General features: G+C 34.9%; 1 protein-coding gene across 10 annotated transcripts in view; it reads right to left on the bottom strand.

Annotated features, from left to right (window-relative positions):
* The window catches only part of AKAP9 (A-kinase anchoring protein 9), a 197921-nt gene that overhangs the window by 59425 nt on the left and 116596 nt on the right, over positions 1–21900 (bottom strand). For 9 of the 10 annotated variants that reach the window (XM_073898794.1, XM_073898793.1, XM_025872853.2 and 6 more), the window contains 6 exons: positions 17720–18058; positions 16257–16481; positions 15061–15201; positions 14484–14587; positions 11661–11866; positions 4730–4962 (listed from right to left, as the gene is read on the bottom strand). In XM_073898794.1, the coding sequence (XP_073754895.1) occupies positions 4730–4962; positions 11661–11866; positions 14484–14587; positions 15061–15201; positions 16257–16481; positions 17720–18058 (1248 nt within the window). The remainder of the gene's footprint in view (positions 1–4729; positions 4963–11660; positions 11867–14483; positions 14588–15060; positions 15202–16256; positions 16482–17719; positions 18059–21900) is intronic. The other variant, XM_073898796.1, reaches the window with a different exon arrangement.

The raw sequence follows: 21900 nt of genomic DNA, 5'->3' as shown, positions 1-21900 counted from the left end.
GAATATTACTTCATCAGAGGGGTCTTCCCTGATTTTCCTATATAACATGTCCCCTTCCCCCATTATGCTCTATCTCCCGGACCATTTCATTTTTCTTCCCAGCAGATAATCACCACCTGACATACTGTATGTTTACTTATTGTTGGTCTCTACAAGAGCAAGGATTTTGTCTATTTTGTTCAATGCTGTACTTCTGGTATGTAAAATAGCAATTATTATATAGTAGGTGCTCAATAAATATGATGAATGAATGATTCATCTCAAGCATCAAGTCTTCCAATAAGCTTTACTTGGGCCCACCTGACTCCAAAGTATGAGATGCTACTCTCTTTCCTAGTCTCAGGGTATGCTGTGCAGAGCTACTTAGCTGAACTTCTCTGTCACTGCAAGCACAAATAGACTAGAGCAGTGTCTCTCAGTTCTGTTCTAGAATTTTTTTAGAACAAGTGAAAAAAAAAATCAAGGTAGGGTGGGGGGATGGGTTATCCTGGTGATGGGTATTGAGGAGGGCACGTTTTGCATGGTGCACTGGGTGTTATGAACAAACAATGAATCATGGAACACTGCATCAAAAACTAATGGTGTAATATATGGTGATTAACATAACAATAAAAAAAATTAAAAAAAAAATCAAGGTAAAAGAGAACTATACCATTATGAAGAACAAAATAATGACACATCAAAATAAAAATGGAATATAAGTTATTTCACAAAGGTGATTACACATTGTTTCATATCAATCTAACGAATGGTTAAAAATATTTATCATGTTCAAGATAATTTTAGTTATTAATGAGAATATTCTGAAGCAGTCAATGGCTTTAAACATCTATCCATGGAAGAATAGTAGGTGAACTAAATTTGGATTAAAAGAAAGTTTTACAAAGCTCCTGTTCTTGTTACTTTAAAAATACAATTCACCTAAGAAATACCGTTTTTATACCAAAAAGCAACAACCACTTTAACCTTTTATCTAAGATATTGGTAGAACACTTCAAAATTCAGCTAGAATAATGTGAACATGTACTAATAATCTCTAGATGAGTGGTTCTCAAACTTCAGTGTGTACCAGAATCACCTAAAGAACCCGTTTAAACCCAGGTTGCTGGGCTCCATCATTCAGTAGGCCTGGGGTGGGGTGTGAGAATTTAAATTTACAAGTCCTCAGTGATGCTGATGCTGCTGGTTTAGAGACTGCAGTATGAAAACTGTTTAGTGCTCTAGGCAAAGTTTTTGTGACCTGTTCATTGATACTTAAAATACAGTAAAGGCTAAATAACATATTGCTATATTAGTATTTAACAAATTGAGAATAATTTGGAAATAATTTGGAAAACACCATGGTCAGGCTCCTGTTGTACCTCAAAACCTGGTCACACAAGCAGATGTGATGAGGTGTGATCTTGGCCTGGGGAAAATGAGTGTTTCAGGTGGATTCCACACACTTGTCTGTTGGCAGTATTAATGGATTATGGGGGAAGTTTCTCTATAGTGGCCTACAGGAACAAGTCAAACCATGGATCACTTCTGATTTATTTACCATTTTCCATGGTGCTTGTCAGAAAACAAATATTATACAGTTGACCCTTGAACAATGCAGGGGGTGGGGTGCTGACCCCACGCATAGTCAAAAATCCACAGAACTTCTGACTCTCCCAAAACTTAACTATTAATAGCCTACTGTTGACCAGAAGCCTGACGCCATAACAGTCAATTAACACATATTTTATGTTATACGTATTAACGTATTATATACTGTATTCTTACAATAAAGTAAGCTAGAAACAAGAAAATGGCATTAAGAAAATCATAAAGAGAAAATGCATTTACAGTACTGTACTGTATATACTGAAAAACATCTGCATATAAATGGAGTGGCGCACCTTAGTTGTACTGTTCAAAGGTCAGCTACACTGCATTAACTAGACTGTCCATAACTTACAATGGTATCAAGTAGCAGCAACAGTATTAACAGTGTTCAAGATCCAGATCAAAGTATTTAATAGTGGCTAAGAAAGGAAAAATATTACTAGTTTTTCATGGTATGAAAGTACGAATCACAGAAATTAAATACTAATGTAGCTGAAATAAGCAAAAAAAAAAAAAAAAAGGCAGGATTATGTTGAAACTCCACACAGAATTATTCACACTACTTTCATAGAATAAAAGGGATAACTAGGGTGCATATGCGTTCAAACTTTAAAAGTGCTGAAAAGCAACAGCTGAAAATGCCTGAATTGGCCCAGCTCACTCAGTAGAGTAGCATACTGTTAAAGCGGCTTATGTGTAAGCATTCTGAAAGAAAGCCAATCCAGGGCTTATGTTAATTAGAAAAGTAAAAGCTTGAAAAAATAGCAAATCTTATAGAAAATATGTGTTTTCTTATAATAGCTATGGAATTTCATATTATGACATAGCATTCATAGTTTCAATGTTTGAGTTTAAGCCGTCTACCTGAGGCTGAAGAAAAATACAGTAAACATTAAAGTTCTTTGATCCAAGAGTATAATGTCTTAAATTAATAACACATATGAAGCTGGTTTTTATTGGTGCCTTTCCGACCAGCATTTAGGATGTTGGCAATGAAAAATAACTCACTGTGGTTTTAGCAAAAGATGAGACCACTATTATTATTTGTGTAGTTATCCTTTCTATTGTGTATTAGTAAATACACAAAGATGTGAGTTTTCAAAAATACTGTACTTCTTTTAGTTCTTTACAATGCTCAAGGAAATCTTTAAGTAACTGAAGCAAAAGCCTTTCAATCATCCTGCATCGGCTGTAAAAGAAGCTTCAGAGAAATAAGAATTGCCCAAAGACAGCACTTTATCTATGAAAACATTTCTGAAACCTATTTAACTGAATATGAATACCTTAGTTTGGCTAGTCAATCAAGGTGCAATTCAGAAAATTAACAGTAGGTATATTATGATATATTCTCCTGGCCAGATAGTGAATTCTCATTGCATGTGTGGTAATGTGCTCTTAAAGATACAGTCCGCACTCTAGCACAGAAGAGAATTTAAACTGTCTTCCTACAAGGAAGAATGAACCGGGGAAAACTTGTCTGAAGACTATCCAGAAGACAAATATTTCACTGGACATATATGCCGTTTTGATAATGCCTTCTATATTAAATGTTAATAGCAAGTTCCCAAGAGAAAAAATGGACTGATAATGAAAAATTAACGTAATAGTAGGTGGTAAACAAGTGATTTCAAGGTTCACTAACCAAGAGAGGACTCAATCACTAACTTAACCTAAAAGTAACTGAGTTTGGCATTAAAACACAAAATATATAACAATATTTGTCAAATATGGTAAATCCAATAGTCACTGCTATTGCAAGAAGATTCCATAACAGAATAATTTCTTAGAGGAAAAAAAGTAGCATCAATGAACGCCAGACATTAGAAATAACAAGACATCAAAGACACTCTTTCAACTTCTCAACTTCTGTCTGAAATACAGATGATTTAGGATACTGTGAATAAAGGTATCAATGAAAATGTTAATAATATTGGCCCTGTAACTGATGACAATGGAGTACTCACTTGATTAACATACAGCTATGATTCTATAGTTGTTTTAAACATTTTTAAAATAAATAAGTGAATTTGCTTCATTTTAAAGCAACAATTGTTTAAATTCTACATACAGTAACTTAAGAGACATTTACCATACATAGTGTAAAAATGTTAGAGACAGAGAAAATTGCATTTTAGGTTATAAATGGTTATACCCCTTTAAAATTTCTTTTTTTTTTTTTAAAGATTTTATTTATTTATTTGAGAGAGAGAATGAGAGATAGAGAGCACAAGAGGGAAGAGGGTCAGAGGGAGAAGCAGACTCCCCGCTGAGCAGGGAGCCCGATGCGGGACTCGATCCCGGGACTCCAGGATCATGACCTGAGCCGAAGGCAGTCGCTTAACCAACTGAGCCACCCAGGCGCCCCTCCCCTTTAAAATTTCTATAAAAACAGTACTTCGATGTAGAAAGTGTCCCTCATCTAACTGCCTACCAAGAGAGAGTAAAGTGAGGTAATCTATTAACATTCATGAAAAGGATGTAAAAATCATGTGAAGGACTGTAGGTTTGATTTGTTATCATATTACAATAGCAGTGTGTTAGGACATACTAAAGCATATGGTTTAAGATATTCCTTGTATTATTCCTTCAAATAAATATTATAATGGAATATTTCAGTCAATGATATAGTTAAAATCTCTTTTGATATAAAAAAAGTAATGTGTGAGAGTCTAGAAAATTTTATTTTATTTTATTTTTTTTAGATTTTTATTTATTTATTGAGAGAGAGAGAGAGAATGGTAGAGAGAGAGCATGAGAGGGAAGAAGGTCAGAGGGAGAGGCAGACTCCCTGCTGAGCAGGGAGCCCGATGCGGGACTCGATCCCGGGACTCCAGGATCATGATCTGAGCCGAAGGCAGTCGCTTAACCGACTGAGCCACCCAGGCACCCGAGTCTAGAAAATTTTAAAATTAAAACACTGAATTTTAGAACCTGAAGAGTCCGTCAAGACATTACCAAGACACTTACCACCTGAAAAGAAACCTGTTGTTATCCATATTGGTTGTTACAAATACAACCATTTATTAAAGAGGAACATGACTAAATTTCTATGAGACAATAGAGAGAAAACACTTAGTTGTTTACTGGCTTAAAAGAAAACCTGCAAATGTAATACAGATTAGCAACATAAGAAGGTTACCTGACTACTAGTTTCACTTATAGCTTCTAGGAGTTTCTCAACTGCTGCTTGTAGTCGAGAGCTGATACTCAGCATAAGTTCTTCATTTTCAGGGTCTATTTCAGTTCCAGCAAAACCACTCCTCACAAGCCGTTCTGAGAGATCTGTCCCTTCTTCAGTTACTTTTGACCACATACTACTGTCTTTTCTTGGCATATCACTTCCAGAATAAGAGGGTATAGACTCATCTGTAACTGAAATAATAGTATTTTAAAGGCATAAATCTATTTAATTAATAGTTACAGTAAAAAAAGTTACAAAATAAAATCAAGTTAAAAGCTGAAATCATTGAACTACAGGTCTTTAAGGCCTTTTAATAACAACATTGCAATTTAACAAATAGGGAAATACAGAATGTAATATTATTTGATAACTAAGCAGGAAGAATGAGAAAGATAATGCTGTGCTAAGAGGGCTTTGCAGAAATTAATACTTGGGTTATTCAGTAATTTTTCTTTGACAAAAACCTTTTTTTTTTAAGATTTGTTTATTTTAGAGAGAGAGCAAGAGCACACGCACATGTGCACAAAGGAGGACGGGGCAAGGGGAGAGAGGGAGAAAATCTCAAGCAGACTCCCTGCTGAGTACAGAGCCCTACGCAGGGCTCAATCTCACGATGCCGAGATCATGACCTGAGCCGAAATCAAGAGTCAGATGCCCAACCGAGAAACCCAGGCACCCCTCTTTGATAAAAACTTCTAAAACAACTTTCAACAGATATTTACTAATCCCACCATGCAGGATTTACTAAGTAATGGAGACACATAGGTGGTGGGATCTGGTTCCTATCCTCAAGGACTGTATGATGAGAAAATAAATACATAAATGATATGAAAAGAAAAACACTGTGCAATGGGATATTCCAGGTATATGGAAGGATAGAAGAAGTGCTAGATTTTGTCTAGAACAGATCTTCTGATTTTTTTTTAAAAGAGTTATTTATTTGGGGGAGAGAGAGAGAGAGGGTAAGCGAGCAAGCAGGGGGAAGGATGATGGGGAGAGAATCCTCAGACACCCTGCTGAGCATGGAGCCCAACGCGGGGCTTGATCCCAGGACCTCAAGATCATGACCTGAGCTGAAACCAAGAGTTGGAGTCAAATACTTAACTGACTGAGCCACCCAGGCACCCCAGAGATCCTCTGATTTCTGAGCACTATACTGGGTAGCATCACAAGCTCAGGCCAGACAGTAAAAGGGACTAAGATCATTTTGCAGCTTGAAACTTTTGTAAGAGGTATATTACAAAGAGGTTAATAGACTGATGCGCAGTACTAATTTAACTATGAATGTATGTATCCACACTATTCTTATTTTTTATTTAAACAAAACTGAGTTTAAATGAGCAGAGAATAAGCTCTGGAAGTGTTTTCTCTAAACTGAAATAAAAGCATATCTTATTTATTGCTGTCATGGAATACGGTATTCATCTGTGGCAGTATACTACAACCCAACAATGAAATATCCTGAAGAGGAATGACCTATTCTTTTATTACATGCAGTAATAAGATAATGCTTATTTAGTAAGTAATAAGTAATACTTATTTCTTATCAGTAACTTATCAGAAAGTTAACAAATTAACAGCAAACTTTAATTTCCAAAGTACTTAGAATATTCATTTTGAGGGGCGCCTGGGTGGCTCAGTCATTAAGCGTCTGCCTTCGGCTCAGGTCATGATCCCAGGGTGCTGGAATCGAGCCCCGCATCAAGCTCCCTGCTCAGCGGGAAGCCTGCTTCTCCCTCTTCCACTCCCCCTGCTTGTGTTCCCTCTCTGTCTCTCTCTGTCAAATAAATAAAATCTTTAAAAAAAAAATATTCGTTATGATATAGTCATCCAGGAGAATAGGAGCTATTTATTAAAATGTCTAGCTAAGCTAAAGTAGCTGGTGCCATGCATTTCTCTCAATCTCATGTATTAACAATATCAGGTAAGGATCTGAATGTAGCACAGTTCAATATTCAGTGAGTACCTCCTCTGTACAAGTCACCGGCTAGAGAATCCAAAACTGCATTCCAGCCGCAGTTAGTTACACTAACTTTCTAGCGTAACAGCTAATACAATTTTCACTTTCTATTTTTATTCTCAACACTTAAAAACAGACAGCAACCAGACTAATATTTACTTATATTATTCCATGTATTCAAAACTGAATGTCTTGGTAATAGGGATTAATATTTCATAAGTATTCATGAGTTCAAAATGATCTTGGAATTCAAAATGAATTCATATATAGTACAATGTATATATTACAAAGTTACTAAACAAAATGATGTAGTCTAGAAAATAAATAATTTTGAAGAAGCTATGGAAGCAAGAAATACTAAGTTTATAATTGGTGTTTAAAACTAAAAATATATGTTATATAGCATCTTTAAGGAATTAAATGCATTCTAGTGACCTTTTCTTTCTAATAAATACAGACAATTTGATGAATCTGAGGAAAGAGAATAGTTTGATACAATGCAGAGCCAAGGCTTTATGGGGTGAAAGTATGTGGAGAAGTTAGGATGGGGTGGGAGGAGAGCTATAAGGTAACTGGAGCTAAAAGAAGGTAGCTGGAAAGGAGGCTGTGAATGGTTTCCACTTTTATAGGAACCTTGGGGTTTTGCTATAAATAATGGGTAGTAAATGATTTTTTGAACAGGAAGATATAAAATCTAAGAATCGGGAAACAAACTGCAGCAATGCAGAAAAAGGGCTGAAGAAAAGACAGGTTGGAAGACTTTCAATCAGGGCGCCTGGGTGGCTCAGTCGTTAAGCGTCTGCCTTCAGCTCAGGTCATCATCCCAGGGTTCTGGGATCCAGCCCCATGTCAGGCTCCCCGCTCAGCAGGGAGTCTGCTTCTCCCTCTCCATCTGTGCGCTCTCGCTCAAATAAATAAATAAATCTTTAAAAAAAAAAGAAGAGTATTTCAATCGCCTAGATGAGAAGTGCTGAAAGGTCGGAGAAGACTAAATGTATAAGACAAGGGAGAAAGAAAGTAGTAAAAGACGACTCTGGGGTTCAAGCACAGATCATTCTTAGGTGATAGAAGAGTGACTGAGAGAAATACTTCAAAAATCAGGAGAAAGTGTATAGAGTAGGCATGAAAAATGAAGTTGGAAGTGTTAATGGACTAGGTAGAGAAGATGAGTCAACTTTTAGAAATTTGGGTCTGCAGAGCCTTAGATGTCATTTGTATTAAAGTGAGAGTTGAAATCCTGAAAGTGGATACATTTATTTCATGAACAGTAAACAACTGCTTTCCTGTTTCAGGAGAGGAGGACAAACATAGTTGGCGCCTCCATAATATAAGCTAACAAAAGAAACTGTGTGGAAAAAAAAAGTCACAGAAAGACAGAAGATGTTCCAGGAGACAAGAACAGAACATTTCAAAAAAGGCAGAGATGTCAGTAATGTTATTTGTTTAGACACTCAAACAGGACAAGGACTGAGATGATGCTATTGGATTTGACAACTGGGAGGTCACTGTTGTCCTGAGAGAACAGCTGTGGTACTGTAGGAAGAGAAACCAAAGCTGGTAAAAGTAGGAGTTGGTCTAATCTCTCACTGAGTTGGTCAAGGTTTACCTTGAGTGAGGAGCTAAGAAGAATGAACGCACTTTTTTCATCCCCATATTATGAAGATATCAACGTGCTTTGGGGAAAAAGAAGAAATCAATGATGAGGGAAAAAAATTAAAGATACTGTATATTACGTGGGAACAAATCTCAAGCACAAACTACAAAAGATACATAAAACAAAATGGCTTATAAAAAGCCACTGAAATTTTTTCAAATGCTAATGAAAAAATATATATTAAAGTATCTAGAAAAGATGAAGATGTCAACTAGCTTAATGTATCTTATTGGTAACATTTTGAAGATACAAACAAAAATAATGTGAGTATGTTCCAATGAAGAAATAGAACTTCTACTGTTTATTCCAATGAAATAAAAGAATGAGAAAGACATCAAGGTTACACTGTATTTATAATAACTAGTCTTTGGGAGAAAAATCAGAGAAAAACATAAATTGGCAGGGCAATTTCATAAAATGCCAATAGAAATCTCAGAATTGTCAGTTTGGTGAAGAGACTCATGATTTCACATTGGTGAACCACTCAGATCTGTGTCTTAAACACAGCAGATGATGGTTATTCAAAAGTCCTTTAGTCATTTACTTTATGGATTTATACCATGTTCATTCCTTATCTTCCCAGATTAAGCAGGGTAGGTGATCTGACAGAGCATCCCCTACCCCAATGGCCTTCTGAAGATCTCTAAAGCTCCAAATGGAAACCACTGACTACTTTGTCTCTTATACCTGACAGATAAGTGAACTGAAGCCATGGGAGACTGATCTGCCCAGGGTTACAGAGAGCTAGAGTAAGAATCAAGTACCTGGTTAGATTACTAACCCAGCATTCTTTCTATCACATCACACTACTCCAAAAGGACACTGCAGCAGATGAGATTCGGTGGCTTGGTCATCTGGGAAAATGAGGGACTAAATGAAATAGAGTGGTCAAGAAGGACCTCTCTGAGGAAGCAGCATTAAAGAGTATTCTAGGAAATTACTGCTGGCTACAGACATTTGGCCTTTATCCTAGAAACAATAGAATATTTAAGATATGCAGTCATTGAGGAGACTGGAAGGATGGGCTGACAGTCCTGAAGGCAGTTCCCCAGGAGGTATTCACATACTTTAGTTTCCCCTAAAAGTGGAAGGCTTCCCAAGGGGGTCAGTCTAGCAAGAAGCACACTCATGTCAATGGTTAAGTTCTGATGTCACCTTCCTTTAGGATTTAAAAAATGCATTAACTTTATTGATTTTCCTATTACAAAAGTTACAGAGGTAAGCATTCTACCACTGAGCCATCACAGTGCAGGCCTCAAAGAACTTTTCTTTCAACATATCCTAGGAGAACTCATTGTTATGAGCTACTTTAATATTCACTCAAGTTCAACATAATTTCACATTGGCTCAAAATCTCCCTTTAATTTCATAAACTAGGTGACTCTTATGAGGAGGCACACATTAGCAAATCAATTATTTACTTTAGAGAGTTAACAAGTCCACACATGCATAAAAATCTAAACAAGTTTGGACTTGGAAGCCGAAAATAAATCACAAGTACTACTACCAACAATAAAAAGTCATATATAAAAACTGAAAAGCAAATGCTGCTTTGTAATCAGAATAAGACTGAACTTTTTCTGTCACATTAAATAAGACATAAAAGAAATATTTCAAAAGTTCCTTTTAGTTTTTACAATAAGGCTCCATGAAAAATATGAAGGAACATCAGAAAAAATTCTTATAAATGGAACTGTCAATTTTTTAAGCCAATATATTCTTCAAAGTTTATCAGAAAATTCAGTTTTAAATGATAAATTCTATTAATTCAGTATTTCCTCCAAGATGCAAAATGTATATCTAGGTGTCCCCAAATGGTATTAGTGGTCATCCTAATTAGTTTGATAAACACTTCTATAATAAGACCAAAAAAGTATTACTTAATTCTTTTCCATACATCAAGATCTATATGTAGAATTAAAATAGCCCTTGATTGAGAGCTTAACAGAGAGTGAAGTTATTTTGACAAAATACTTCTACAAAGTTTGAAAAGAATGAATTTGAAGGTTTAAAAATTCAGTATTATTTCAGCTCTTATTTTATTAAAAGGGTTTTTTTTCCAAAAACTTTTTAAGATTTATTTACTCATTTTAGAGGGAGAGAGAGAGCAAGAGCACAAGTGGGAGGGGCAGAGGGAGAGGGAGACAGAAACTCAAGCAGACCACATGCTAAGGGTGGAGCTTAATGCAAGGCTCGATCTCATGACCCTGAGATCACAACCTGAGCCAAAACCAAGAGCTGGATGCTCAACCAACTGCACCGCCCAGGCACCCCAAGAGGTTTTTTAAATTATCTTTGTACTCAACTGAGGGAGTTTTACTTACAATTCCAAATCAAGCTTTTCTCTGCACTTGGAAACAGGCTACTGGCCAACTTGCAATTAGGTAAACCTTCTGTAAGTGGGATAATTTCTTCTCATTTCTCCACTTGAAACTTAAACAGAATGCTCTCAAACACTGCAAATATTGGCATTTTTAGAAGGTTGGCCTCTAACTGGAGAGAAATGCTTGGGTGTGGAATGGTAGTAAAGTATGGACTTGATCTGTTGATCCTAGAGTCCAGACCCTATCTTTTTCCATTTAACAAAATTTCTTACCTTTTGACTGCCTGATTTCCTCATCAACAAGGAATTAAAAAACAAGAGGGTAGATGTCAGCAGCATGAAAGTAAGAAATTCAAAGAAGAGCCCAGCCCATACAGCTGGAAGAAAAGAGAATTAGGAAGAGAGCTACGTCATGTCAGGATCTAACCTCTGGATCCACACATATTCTGTCATACTTCAAACCGCTTTTCCAAAAGGAAGAAAGGAGCTAGCAGAGGACAGTCTAAAGATCAAGTCTTGGGTTTCTTATCAAGACTTTCTTCTAACCATCTCAACAGATATGTGAAACTGATGCTTGATTCTTAAAAGTTCTTTATTTCTAATCTTTAGGGTGATTTCAGGATGTTGCCAATACCTCATGGATACTGATAAGTGTCCTGAGAAGTGATGTGGAATTTTTCTTTTATAGTGGAGAAATTAAACAGTCTCTGGTTTATACAGCAAAGTAGTTAAAACCCTGAGTATGTACAACAACAACTTCAAGATACCCACTTGCAAATGCTATACAATAATGATATTTTGAGAATACTGGCTCCAAAGTATTTGTGTCTGAAGATTTTCTTGTTGGAAAAAACTTTAATATTGTCTCTTCTGTATTTTCAACACATAGCAAAACTGCCTTGAACTAAGAAAGATTTATTGAAGATAATGATGATAAGTCTCAAACTAGTACCTCCTGTGTGTTCCTCATGGATACATGACTTTATAGGTGCCTCTGCTTCTGACCTCCAAATCAAGCTGGCAGATGACTGGACCTTACTAGATCTGTCTAGAATACCAAGAACATGGCGACCAATTGTTTCTTCAACAGCTGCTGTTGTCTTCACAACTTCTAAGAGAATCTTCAGAAGTCTGTTATTAGCTTTCTGGAGTGCAAACCTGTATAGATAAAGAAACATTTATTAAAATACTTAATCTTTTTGAAGCAAACACTTAGCTTATGTCCCACAAAAAAATCTGACTTGAAAAATACTATACAACCCTCTCTACTGAAATATTATGCAATTGCACTTAAAATGAAGTGCTTTTGTTTTTTATTTAAGAATTACATTATAAAATTTGTTTTCTTCTAAAAAGATTTTGGTCCATCAGTAAACTATAGCATATTTTTACAAATGTGCAATACTTTACTGACCTTAAATAAATCATGTAAGTTTTAAGTTAGTAAAGTTTCTAAATTGGAAGAAAATTTTAAGTGGTTACAAAAGTTAAGTTTTAAAAATTGTGGTAGTATCCAAGCATATGCAAGCTGATAATGCCATTTATGGTTCTTGTACGTTTCACATTTAATCTTTTTATGTGTCAAACAATATAGTTTAAAAATTCCACCAGAAAAATGCGTATTTCTACAACTTCCTGGTGATAATCTAGATAATTAAATTACAAAAACAGGCAGAGACCTATTTTTAAAAAGGTCTATTGTGCAATATCACTATCTGCCAACACCAGAGGGAATATCATAGGACATTCTTTATTATATCTGCTCCAGAGACAGAAATTTCTCAAGTTACATAAATGATTTCAGCCAGAAGGAACTTATTTTCAACCAAATGGAATTAATAGTGCATCTGTCTTTTTAAAAAGATGTCATTTTCATTTGCAAAAAAAAAAAATTAGAAAACAGTGCTAACCACCCCCCTAAATACCTCGGCAAAAATAATCACTGTTAACATTTTAAGATCTATTTTTCTAGCCTTCCCCTCCACCTCATAAATATATATATTTTAAAAAATAAAAATGGAATTATCCAGGGCAAAGAGTTTTTGTAAGTTTTTTTTGTTTTTTGCTTAACACAAACATCTTTTCATGTCAAGAAATATACTTCCATAAATGCTGATTCAGAAGATTATCTGATTAATCTTCTGAATAACTAAACAATTCTGTTGTCCTAATAGCTTAATTCAATAAGAGTACTATAGTGGCAAACTTTATATTTAATATAAAATAAGAGACTTTCATGGTAAAGGTCCTCTGCCTTAAGACAGTTTGCTCTCTCAACTTCACACTGTGGGAGATCACCAACAATCAGGTTAAAGACTATCTATTTTCACAGGCACATGACATAACTATTTTAAGACAAGGTAATAAACGGACAAGTTTTCCTTCAGTATCTGTCAAGTGAAAGAGACAGTTCTATTTTTGTACCTAGATCAAGTTCTCTGCTTACATGAGACCAGGGCATTAAAAATAAAACTCTAAGTAATTTAGTTAGTAGTAAGTCAGTCAAGGGTTTAATTTTTTCTTAGGTTTTGTTCAAGCCCCAAACACCTCAGGATTAGGATAATTTGAAAATATTTCTAGGGGCACTTGGGTGGCTCAGACGTTAAGCGTCTGCCTTTGGCTCAGGTCATGATCCCAGGGTCCTGGGATCGAGCCCTGCATCAGGCTCCCTGCTCCGCAAGAAGCCTGCTTCTCCCTCTCCCACTCCCCCTGCTTGTGTTCCCTCTCTCACTGTGTTTCTCTCTGTCAAATAAAAAAAATAAAATCTTTAAAAAAATATATTTATAAATAAGAGAAATGATTAAAATTAATATGATGGTAAAGAGAAATAAATACGAATACTCATTTATTAGCACTCACTGCAAAAATTCCTAAAAATTAAACACTACATAGTTTTAAAAATATACCAATCAGAGATAAATAATATAAAATAAACAAAATGTTTATTTTATATTGCCATGGTAACTCTAATTTTCATACACTGTCTTTCTTGTTTGAGTTCCATACTGACTGTGTTCCATACTGATGATCCAATGGGGAAGCCAAAATCTTAGGGGCCAAATTCCTCCATGCAAGCTGAGGAAGGAGGTTAGGAGGACACAGAGGGGTTGACAGTCACAGAAATCGGAAAAGGAGGAAATTAAGTTAGTAGATATTAATTTAAAATTAATTATTTTCATTTGAACAAAACAAATTTTAAAATATTCTGCTTACAGTCCTTAATATGGGGGTGAATTCTCATTTAATATTTTACATTTTTATATTAACATCTACAAAATCAAGTCAGGGGAAGTTTTGTTAACATCGGATCATTAATTTATTCCTCTATAAAAGTGGGATATGGATTAAAAGTTCTCATCTTATATGCAGTAAATGAATGAAAGAAGCTAACTGTAGACTATCACACTTCATCTTTTTTCTCATCACAAGCAAGGGGAATGCATGTCCATATACTGAAGAAATACACTCACAAGTGCAATTATGTTTTTTAGGATAAAAAATGGCATATGAGAATAAAATTAAGGTTCAATAATCAAATAATGCCTTATCATTTACTGAGATAAGTACATGATCAATATCCAAACAAAAATTACCTTACATAAAAAGATTTTTAAAAATTTGTCTATTTATCAAAAATTGACAGTTCTTTACACACACAGTAAAATGGACAAATAAATGTACAAGATCAAAATAAGGACAAATAAAGTTTACCACTTTGAAACAACTATTTAATTCCCTTTGTACCAAAAAAAAAAAAAATACACATTCTGTATACCTTTCATTGGTCAGAATATCAGGAGGCACATCTTCAGGTTTTCTGTCTGACTCCTTTTCTTTAAAGGTCTGTTCTTCAATTTCCTCTTGGTTTTCATCTCCATTCTGCTTAAGTTTGTATAAAGGCAGAGAAGACAAAACAGAAAGTAAACCTGTCATCTTGGAAACAGCACGTCATTCTTCTATATTGTTATGAGGTGAAATAGAAATCTCTGCAGGCAAAATAGAATCTTTGAAATAATATTTAACTACATTTTATCAAGGGATTAGCATTATCAAAAAAGATAAGGCAACCTAATGCAGAAATAAAAAGAACTTTAATGGGTTCAAGCTAATGCAGGCTCTAGTGTGACATCAAGTTAGCTGGGCTGCTCCCTGGTGAAACAGTTGTTGCTGCTATAGCAATGTCCTATGCAAATTACCTTACATAGAAGGACTCCACCTACCTCGCATGTAAACAATCACACATACATAAGCTCAACGCCTATAAAAAATACACTGGACACCAACAACAAAGACAAACAGATCCTACTGCATTGTTGATCCATTGCTCCTAGGTGGGCCAAAGTCCATACTACCTGTGTCTGCGTACTGCTGTTGCGCAGCTCACAACACAGCTTCTCTCTTCCAGCTAGAGACAGCTGCTTTAGTGCTTCCAGCTCCTCTAAAAGCACCCTCTCTCTCTCTGAAACCAGGTTTTCATTATCTATTGAGGATCTCTAAATAAGAAAAAAGGTCATGAGAGAATATTGTTTGCGACAGAAGAAAAAAAAAAAGCAGAAATAATTAGATTTCTTTTAACCCCCTGGAACCAAAAGGCCCTTTCTACCTATGAGTTACATCCCATGATTAGGGGTTAAAAGCATATATAAAGTTCAATGCAAAATTTGAAACTTAAAAAAGCTAATTCAGGAATTGGTGAAGCTCAATTAATATTATTTTTATACACCAATTTTGCATTGAAAATATGGAGGTTTGAATTCACAAAATGCAATGAAGAAAAGCAATATCAATTTTTCCAAATGATATGTTTTATGTTCAACTCTCAATTTTCCTATTATTCTATATTTGAAAGAACATATTTCAAGATTTCTTTTTTTAATCTGTTTTCAAAATAAATTGAACAAATTTGTTTTTATAGGAACATCTATATAAATATTTCTTGCTTTTCTGTAATGATTTTGTGAGTATACTATATACAGCAATTGATAAGAATCCAGCTCCCAAATACCAAGGAGTAAGGAAAGGGATAAGAATGTTACGTAAATCTGTTTATCTCAAATCAAGAAGAGATGTTTCCCTGGAGAAAGTTCCAGAAACATACTGCTTCAGATTCCCATTCATGATTAAAAAGATAGATTATAGATAGATAAAGGTAAACCTTGGAGATGCTAATTGGTGGACTCACAAAACTAGAAATGAATATGGGAAAAATGATTGTCAACTGCACTTCAGCACAAAGAATTTCCAAAACTGTCAAAGTGCTTTTGTTGTGTACGGTCACTGGAATGATTCAAAACAAACAAACAACCTTGTAGCCACTTTTCCAATGGCAAAAGGGCAGATAAATAAAATGGCACAGAGGCAAGGCACTCCAAGGGTGGGTCAGGCGTTCCTAATAAGATCTAAGGCTGCTGTGCTGATGGGAGTCCGTTCCTGATGTTAAATATTTGTATTCATTCAGATGTTGGCAATAATACTGACTTTTAAAAAAAGGCTACATAAAGAATACTGTTATTTTAATTGGGGAGAAAAGGGACTCTAAGTCCCATACCTGGGCTAACTGTCTATTCAGTCTCTTAATCTCTTCTTGTAGCTGTTCCTGGTCTTCTCGCTGTCTCTCCATCTGGCGCATGTGTGCCTGCCGTAACAGTTCTGTTGCCTGCTGATGTTCTTGGTATTGTCGTACAAGTTCCTGCCTCATATCTTCCAACTGTTCTTCATTTAACATTAGTTGTCTAGAAGCATCCATACTTGACACCAAAATCTCATCATGGATCTACAAGAGTTAAAAAAAAAAAAAAAAAGGCAGCAATCATAAAACATTTTGTAGAAATTTTTCAGTGTCAACATCATTAGAAATGAATATGAAAGCAATTCTAACCCCACAAAGCACGTGATTTTTTATCCCCATTACTAAACTAATAAAGTAAAAAAAAAAAAATTTCTCTTAATTCCAAGTCTGGTGTGAAGTTAGTTTATTATCATTACATAGGTTATTTTCTAAAAGCAAAATAGTTTAGCAGTTAGTTTAGAGGCAATCTGACTCTAAGAGAGAAGAAGGACTAAAAATCCTCAGGATGCCTTCTGCTCTTAATGAAGCTATAACTCCATTATCCCTCTTGACATTTTATGATGGGGAGATAACATAAACGGAATATTTATAATTTAAAATTAAATTTATAAAACATGAAAAATTTTACCTATTTAATTTATATTATGCAGTGGTCATCACAGTACTACAGAGAATTGATTGGTAAGAAACAATTTTCACTAATTTTTATTTGGAAATAAAAGCTTTATATTCCATTTTCTCAAATTCATAAGAAATCAGCTCCTTAATGAAGTTCAGAAGTACTTCAATTCCCAAAGAGCTACTACTTAAATGAACAGCTGCTGGTAAACTAAGGAGGTTTTCACAAATACCTTAGTTTTGCACCTCATGAAGAAGTTGACAATTTTATTTGAATATGCCTCTAAACAAGACATAACCCATCCTGAACATTAATAAAAAATTTGATTTTAGATAATTTTAAAATGTAGGATTTATTACTGTTAAACACACAAACAGTTGTGGTATAGACACAGAACAGATCCTCCATTAATGGATAAGTAAAGAAGAAAAGAATTAGTATATACAGAGTACAATAAATTATCTTCTTAAAGAGGTAGCTATTTCCTTGTGATGTTATTATCACATTAAATGAAGCAAATATTTTATTCATACATACTATAAACTACAGGATAATTAATCTTAAATTGAATGAAACAAAATTAATGCAAGTATAACTTACAATGAGATTTTACCATGCACAGTATGTACAAGATTATGAACCAGACTTGTTTTATTTAATAATATTAAATCATTTATTCATATATAAGTAATAAAACACAATCATAATGCTAATCCCTAAGTCAAGACTAGATACCTTCCTTCCTCATTAAGGAATATTAATTACTGGTAATATTTTTATAGTGAAGGAAGTCACAATTTCTTATACAAAGAAGCACACTTACAGGGTCTCTGACTATAAATGTTTTATCTTTGGAAAACATTTCTTCTGAAATAGTCAGTTCATGGTCCTTTGATTCTAGTTTATCATCAAGATTATCATTGTTTGATAAAAGAACTTCCTTTCCATTTTCTCCTAACTCTTTACTAAGTGGTTTAAATTCTTCTTTAAATTTCACGTCCATTGCTTCAAAAGTTTGACCCTGTGATAATTTCATTTTATTTAAATGTTCTTGCTGACAGAAAGCATGTGTCTGCTTTGACGATGTAGTATCCTCTTTTCCCCCAGATATTCTAGATAGTTCAGTTTGTTGAGCAAATGCTATACTCATTGATACAATGACCTAAAAAAATAAACGAAAAGGATTAGATTTATAAATACTAGCAGGAATTTATTTAAAAAATTTTTTTTAATTTAAATTCAGTTAATTAACATATAATGCATTACTGGTTTCAGAGGTACAGGCCTGTGATTCATCAGTGTTATATAATATCCAGTGCTCATTATATCACATGCCCTCCTTAATGTCCATCACCCAGTTACCCCATCCCCCTATGCCCTTACTCTCCAGCAGCCCTCAGTTTGTTTCCTATGATTAAGAGTCTCTTATGGTTTGTGTCCCTCTCTGGTCTCATCTTGTTTTATTTTTTCCTCTCTTCCCCTATGATTCTCTGTTTTGTTTCTTAAATTCCACATATGAGTGAAACCATATGTAATTGTCTTTCTCTGATGGACTTATTTCGCTTAGCATAATACCATCTACTTCCATCCACATCATACCAGCAGGAATTTAAAAAGCAAATTACTAGTCAAAATGGTTTTATTTTTTTACTTTTAAGATTTTATTTATTTGGAAAAGAGAGAGCATGAGAGAGCAGGGGGTGGGGGGGTGGAGGAGTAGAGGGAGAGGGAGAAGCAGACTCCCCACTGAGCAGGGAAGCTGATGTGGAGCTTGATCCCAGAACCCTGGGATCATGACCTGAGCTGAAGGCAGACTCTTAACCAACTGAACCACCCAGACGCCCCTCAAAATGGTTTTAAACTCAAAGAAATCCTACAAAAAGTGACAAGAGATAATCTCTATTTTACATGCCTTTAATATTCTCTAACTAGTGGTCAAGATCTCAAGACTAGCTTTTAATTTCCTATCTTTTTTTTTTAAAGATTTTTATTTATTTGTCAGAGAGAAAGAGAGAGAGAGAGAGAGAGCACAAACAGGGGGAACAGCAGAGGGAGAGGGAGAAGTAGGCTCCTCACTGAGCAAGAAGCCCGATGCGGGACTCGATCCCAGGACCCTGGGATCATGACCTGAGCCGAAGGCAGACGCTTAACGACTGAGCCACCCAGGCGCCCCTTTAATTTCCTGTCTTGAACCTGATGGGCTTGTCTCTCAATACTAAGAATGCAATACAGACAAAAAGAATAAAAATATGAAAGAGAAGCAAAGAGATATGAAGGATAGAGTGAGAATGTTCAACCAACATCTAATCATTGTTCTAGGAGGATATATTAAGAGAATAACGGAAAGGAACTATTTCATGGGTAACAGGTGAGAATACATAAGGTACTGCTCCTAAGAGTCAAGAAAACCAATGAATCTTGGAAGGACAAATATAGAGAACACCAAAAAGTTCTTAAAAGTTCTATTATTACATAACAAAAAGATGTATCACCTATGAGGGAATAACAATTAAAATGAAGGACTTCCTTAGCAGAAACAAGAGGAAGTCAGAAAACAATGAAAGGTTATCTTTAAAGTTCGGACATAAAAATAACCGTCAACCCAGATTTGAATGGTCAATAAAACCATCTTTCAGGAATAAAAGTAAAATAAAAACATGAAATAAAAACAGAGTTCACTCCTAGTAGATTGTAAGTAAAAGAATTTCTAAAGGATGTCCCTCAAAAGACAGAAAATGATCCTAGAAGGAAGGCATTAGATGCAAAAAGGATTAGAGCATTAAAATTTCTTTTTGTAAGTACGAAGATAAATCTAAACACTGACGGGTATAAAGTAATAATTCTATCTAAATTGTGGAATAAAAAGATACAAGACAGAGACTTGTAATTCTAGTTAGCATAAATGAAACTCACTACGGCCTCTCTTTCCCACAAGTGAAATTCACTGAACAAAATACAAAAGCAACCACCAGAGAACTCTGAAAAGTTAACAAAAACAAGCAAACTGTCGAGGGTGTTAAAACTTGAAAAAATTTGTATGAAGAAGGTAAAACAGAACTTGTGGTCTGTCCCTAACTGGGCTGTCTATTTTATTTTAAAAGAAATGCTAAAGGGAGTTTTTCAAGCTGAAGGGAAATAATACCAGAGGAAAACCTGGAGTCTGAACAACAGCAGAATACTCATTCTTTTCAAGTATGCATGGAGCATTCAACCAGATCATATTTAGGGGCAATAAATTCAAATAAACTGAAATCATACAAGGTATGTCTGACCACAAAGAAATTAAAAATTATACATTAAATTAACAGGAAGAGATCTGAAAACCCCTAAAATGTGGAAATTTAACAACACATTTCTAAGTAACTCACGAATCAAAGAGGATGTCACAAAAGAAATCAAATATTCAGACTGAATGAAAATGTGTAGAATGCAGTTTAAAAAATTTCTTTAAAGATTTTATTTATTTGTCAGAAAGAGAGAGAGAGAGAGAGCTCAAACGGGGAGCGGCAGGCAGAGGGAGAAGCAGGCTCCCTGCAGAGCAAGGAGCCCGATGTAGGACTCGATCCCAGGACCCTGGAATCATGACCTGAGCTGAAGGCAGACACTTAACTGACTGAGCCACTGAGGCATCCCTAGAATGCAGTTTAAAGGTGTGCTTAAGGGGAAACTTACAGCAGTAAATGTATGTATCAGGAAAGAGGAAAGGTCTTTTAGGAAATCAGAAAAAGAAAGCAAATTAAACCCAAAGCAAGCAGAAACAAGTAAAAAGATAAAGAAAAGCAATCAATGAAAGTAAAACAAAAGCAATTTTTTAAAAACCCAAAAGCTGGATACTTGAAAATATCAATACAAGTGATAAATTTCTATCCAGAATGAGAGAGAAAAAAGTGAGAAAGTAGAGAATAACTTACAGATCCCACAGACATTAAGTGATAAAGCAATAGTATAAACAACTTCACCAACATAAATTCAACAGTTTAGATGAAATGGACCAATTCCTTGAGTGACACAAACTAACAAAGCTCACTCTAAAAGAAATAGATTACCTGAATAAAACAAAATCTATTAAAGAAATTGGATTCAGAGTTTAACAAAGCCTTCTGTCAAGGAAAACTCCAGGCCCTATTCGTTTCACTAGCAAATTCTACAAAATATTTAAGAATAAAATAATACCGCATTGCCTGGGTGGCTCAGTTGGTTGAGTGTCTGACTCTTGATTTTGGCTCAGGTCATGATCTCAGGGTCATGAGATTGAGCCCCGCATCCGGCTCCGTGCTCAATGCAGAGTCTGCTTGTTCCTCTCCCTCTGCCCCTCTCCCCCAAAATAAAATAAAATAAAACCAATTCTACATAAATTCCTCCAGAAAATAGAAGAGGGAATATATTTCAACACTTTACAAGGCCAGCATTATCTTGATATCATAACCAAACAAACATATTAAAGAAAACAAAACTATGGATGATGTTCCTCATGAAAACAGACATAAATATCCTTGACAAAATATTAGCAAACAGAATCCAGCAATATAAAAAGGAGACTGTCTCCAAAGGAACATGAACAAACTTGTGGGTCATGGAAATGTTTTATATCTCCATTGTGTGTTGGTTTCATAACTAAACATCTGTTAAAACTCACTAAATTTTTCACTTACAACTGGTGTATTTCATTATACGTAAATTATACCTCAGTAAAGATGATAATAAACAACAATAAAAATCTGACCATATGTTAGGTCATAAAGGAAGCTTTTGAAATTCTGAAAAATTTGTATCATGAAGATCACTTTCTTTAGACTAGAAATGAATAACAAATAATTAAAAGAAACAAATAATTAAAATTAAATTAAAAGGTCTGGAAACTAAAAAACTCAACTAAAGACTCAACTACCTTGTTACTCTCTCCTTCCCATTTCACTATCCTAACAAATCCCACCTGTGATTACAGGTGACTCTGCGGACGCTCTGCTTATGTAAACTGAGCTTAGCTGAAAAGAGAAAAAAAAA

The sequence above is a fragment of the Callorhinus ursinus genome, unplaced genomic scaffold, assembly GCF_003265705.2.
Source record: "Callorhinus ursinus isolate GAN/ISIS: 27379988/994484 unplaced genomic scaffold, GSC_fseal_2.0 scaffold12, whole genome shotgun sequence".
Taxonomy (NCBI): domain Eukaryota; kingdom Metazoa; phylum Chordata; class Mammalia; order Carnivora; family Otariidae; genus Callorhinus; species Callorhinus ursinus.
This window is presented reverse-complemented; position numbering and strand designations above follow the sequence as displayed.